Consider the following 3,407-nt stretch of genomic DNA (forward strand, 5'->3'; position numbering starts at 1 on the left):
CTGGATGATGTGGTCTAGAGAATACATTTTTCAACACCAATCTTGTTGGCTTATGGATGCTACTGATTGCAGTTCCCCTATATGGAAGCAGATTCTGAAGATTAGAGATGAATTTGTTGCCAAAGTGGGTTATAGGGATGTGGCTCAGTGGTTATTTCAGGAGTGGCATGAGGGGGGTAAATTTCCTTTGCAGGAGGTGTATACTATTCTCGCTTGAGTCGGTCACAACTTGAGATGGATGAAGCCACTGATGAATGCTTCTGTTATCCCAAAACATGCTTTTGTGGCTACTTTAGCTGCTCACCATGCCCTGGCTACCATTGAAAACATAAGCAAAAGGGGGGTGTCTCTTCCTAGTAGGTGTGTGTTGTGCTATGATGCGGCAGAAACTAATTCTCACTTGTTCTTTGAATGTTCTTTTTCAAAGGCTCTTATGCAGCAAGTGTTGAACTGGCAGGGGGTGTGTAGGCGAGTTTTGAGTATCAAGCATGAATTGTATAGGCTTTCTCTAAATAGGGGTAAGGGCGTTCGAAAGAGGGTTGCTTGCTGTGCTATTGCTGCTGTTGTCTATCATATATGGCAAGAACGGAATAGACGAGTTTTTGAAGGGAGGTGTATGGATGTGGACAAGGTCCTGGCGCGACTGAAATTTGAAGTTGGGATGAGGTTCTTTGCTTGGAGCAGAGGGTTGGACGTTGACCAACAACTCTCTACCTTCTTAAGGTAATTTGGGTGTTTTGGTGATTTATTTGTTTATTTTTTCGATCTAGTTGGCTCACTCTTGTAAGATCTCTTTTTTTTTCCCATTTTATAATGAGAAATTCTGACTTCTTGCAAAAAAAAAATAAATAAATAAATTAATAATAATATAATAATAATAATAATAATAATAATAATAATAACAATAATGATAATGATAATAATGATAACTATAATAATAATGATAATAATGATAATAATAATAATAATAATAATAATAATAATGATAATGATAATGATAATAATAATAATAATGATAACGATGATAATGATAATTATAATAATAATAATGATGATGATAATGATAATGATAATAATAATAATAATAACATTGATTTTTCTTTTAATGAAAGCTGCGCGCATCCTTTTTTAAGAAAAATAATAATAATAATAATAATAATAATAATAATAATAATAATGATAATAATGATAATAATGATAATGATAATTATAATGATAATGATGATAATGATAATAATGATAATGATAATGATAATGATAATGATAATGATAATGATAATGATAATGATAATAATAATAATGATAATGATAATGATAATGATAATGATAATGATAATGATAATGATAATGATAATGATAATGATAATGATAATAATGATAATGATAATGATAATGATAATGATAATAATAATAATAATAATAATAATAATAATAATAATAATAATAATAATAATAATAATAATAATAATAATAATGATAATGATAATATTAAAACCAAGTGCTTGTGGCCCAGTGGTGATTCCAGGCTCCCTCAAAGCGTGAAAAAATTCTGTGAATTGCGAGGTCCTGGGTTCAAATCCCACTGTGGGGTACGCATGCGGTTATTTCGGCCTTCGAGGGGAAACCCCGTTGAATAAGTGGACCTTTCTTTGCCGTGTCCGGTGTCCGGGTGTCCGAGGGTTTGCTCGCTCCTTGGATCACCCGGTCGGCCTTAGGCAACCCCGATGAAGTTGGGAGAGGGATTCTCCCTTTGCTTGCAAAAAATAATAATAATAATAATAATAATAGCTGGGGGGCTCGGATAATAGCTGCGCGCATCCTTTTATAATAAAAAAAATAAAAATAAAATAATAATAATAATAATAATAATAATAATAATAATAATGTTAATGATAATAATAATAATAATAATAATAATAATAATAATAATAATAATAATAATGTTAATGATAATAATAATAATAATAATGTTAATGATAATAATAATAATAATAATGATAATGATAATAATAATAATAATAATAATAATAATAATAATAATAATAATAGTAATAATAATAATAATAATAATAATAATAATAATAATAATAATAATAATAATAATAATAATAATAATAATATAATAATAATAATAATAATAATAATAATAATAATAATAATAATAATAATAACAATAACAATGATAATAATGATAATAATAATGATAACGATGATAATGATAATTATAATAATAATAATAATAATAATAATGATGATGATAATGATAATGATAATGATAATAATAATAATAACATTGATTTTTCTTTTAATGAAAGCTGCGTGCATTCTTTTATAAGAAAAATAATAATAATAATAATAATAATAATAATAATAATAATAATAATAATAATAATAATAATAATAATAATAATAATAATAATAATAATAATAATGATAATGATAATGATAATAGTCAGAACTGCTGAAGAACATGTTAGTAAGACTCTTGCTCACCTTGCTGACATCCTTGATTTTAACTCTTGCCTCTTGCAGTGTGAGGTAGATGATGTTTATGGTACTGGTAGTGAGCTTACTTGGAATAATAAGCAGGAGGATGAGGGATGAGTCTGGTCTAAACTAGATAGAGCCTTGACAAACTCTTCTTGGTTCACCACTTTCCTTGCTACCTCTGCAAATTTCCTAGCTCCTGGTATTTCTGACCACTCTCCAATTCTGGTTACTGTGTTTGAGGATCAACATGTCCATGCACGTTTTAGTTTCCTAAACTGCTGGATTGAGCACCCTGATTATCACACCACAGTCCAGAATGCCTGGATGGAACCTGTCAATGGTTCTCTCCAATTCAAGCTTTTCGCAAAACTAAAAAATGTAAAGACTAAGCTCACTTTAATGCATAAGCACAATTTTAATGATATCTCTTCCCAGATCTCTGCTTGCAAGGACCAGCTTCACCAATGTCAACCGCAACTCCAAGCTGATCTCCACTCTACTGCTCTCTTGGATCAGGAGAGGGCACTGCTTGCAAAGTTTGTGCAGCTAAAAAAGACTGAAGGAATTATGTTAAAACAAAAAGCTAAAATTGAGCATATTTCTTTCAGTGACTCCTCTTCTAAGTATTTTTATGCAAGGATACATGATAGGAAGCAGCAACAGATCATTGGGCAAATCCAAGATAAAGATGGTCTGGATAGATTTGGTCTGGATGATGTGGTTGCTGGATTTGTTGAATATTATAAAAGTCTCCTTGGTACTTCTGTAGACAGTTCTCCCCTGGATACTTCTTTTCTCCAGCAGGGACAATGTGTAACTGATGAGCACATCTTGGGACTGACCAAACCTATTGAGAACTCTGAAATTAAGAATGCTCTCTTTAGTATTGGCTCTGATAAAAGCCCTGGACCTGATGG

General features: G+C 30.3%; 1 protein-coding gene across 1 annotated transcript; it reads left to right on the forward strand.

Annotated features, from left to right (window-relative positions):
• Positions 1–250: 250 nt before the first annotated feature.
• LOC141627731 (uncharacterized) lies at positions 251–727 on the forward strand. The gene has a single exon (XM_074440954.1). It carries the CDS (start codon positions 251–253, stop codon positions 725–727), a length of 477 nt encoding a protein of 158 aa, XP_074297055.1.
• The last annotated feature ends 2,680 nt before the right edge of the window (positions 728–3,407 follow it).

Source organism: Silene latifolia, chromosome Y, assembly GCF_048544455.1.
Source record: "Silene latifolia isolate original U9 population chromosome Y, ASM4854445v1, whole genome shotgun sequence".
Taxonomy (NCBI): Eukaryota; Viridiplantae; Streptophyta; class Magnoliopsida; order Caryophyllales; family Caryophyllaceae; genus Silene; species Silene latifolia.

What these genes read in the sequence shown, in the direction of transcription:
- LOC141627731 (XM_074440954.1), top strand. Translation starts at nt 251, where the DNA reads ATGAATGCTTCTGTTATCCCAAAACATGCTTTTGTGGCTACTTTAGCT.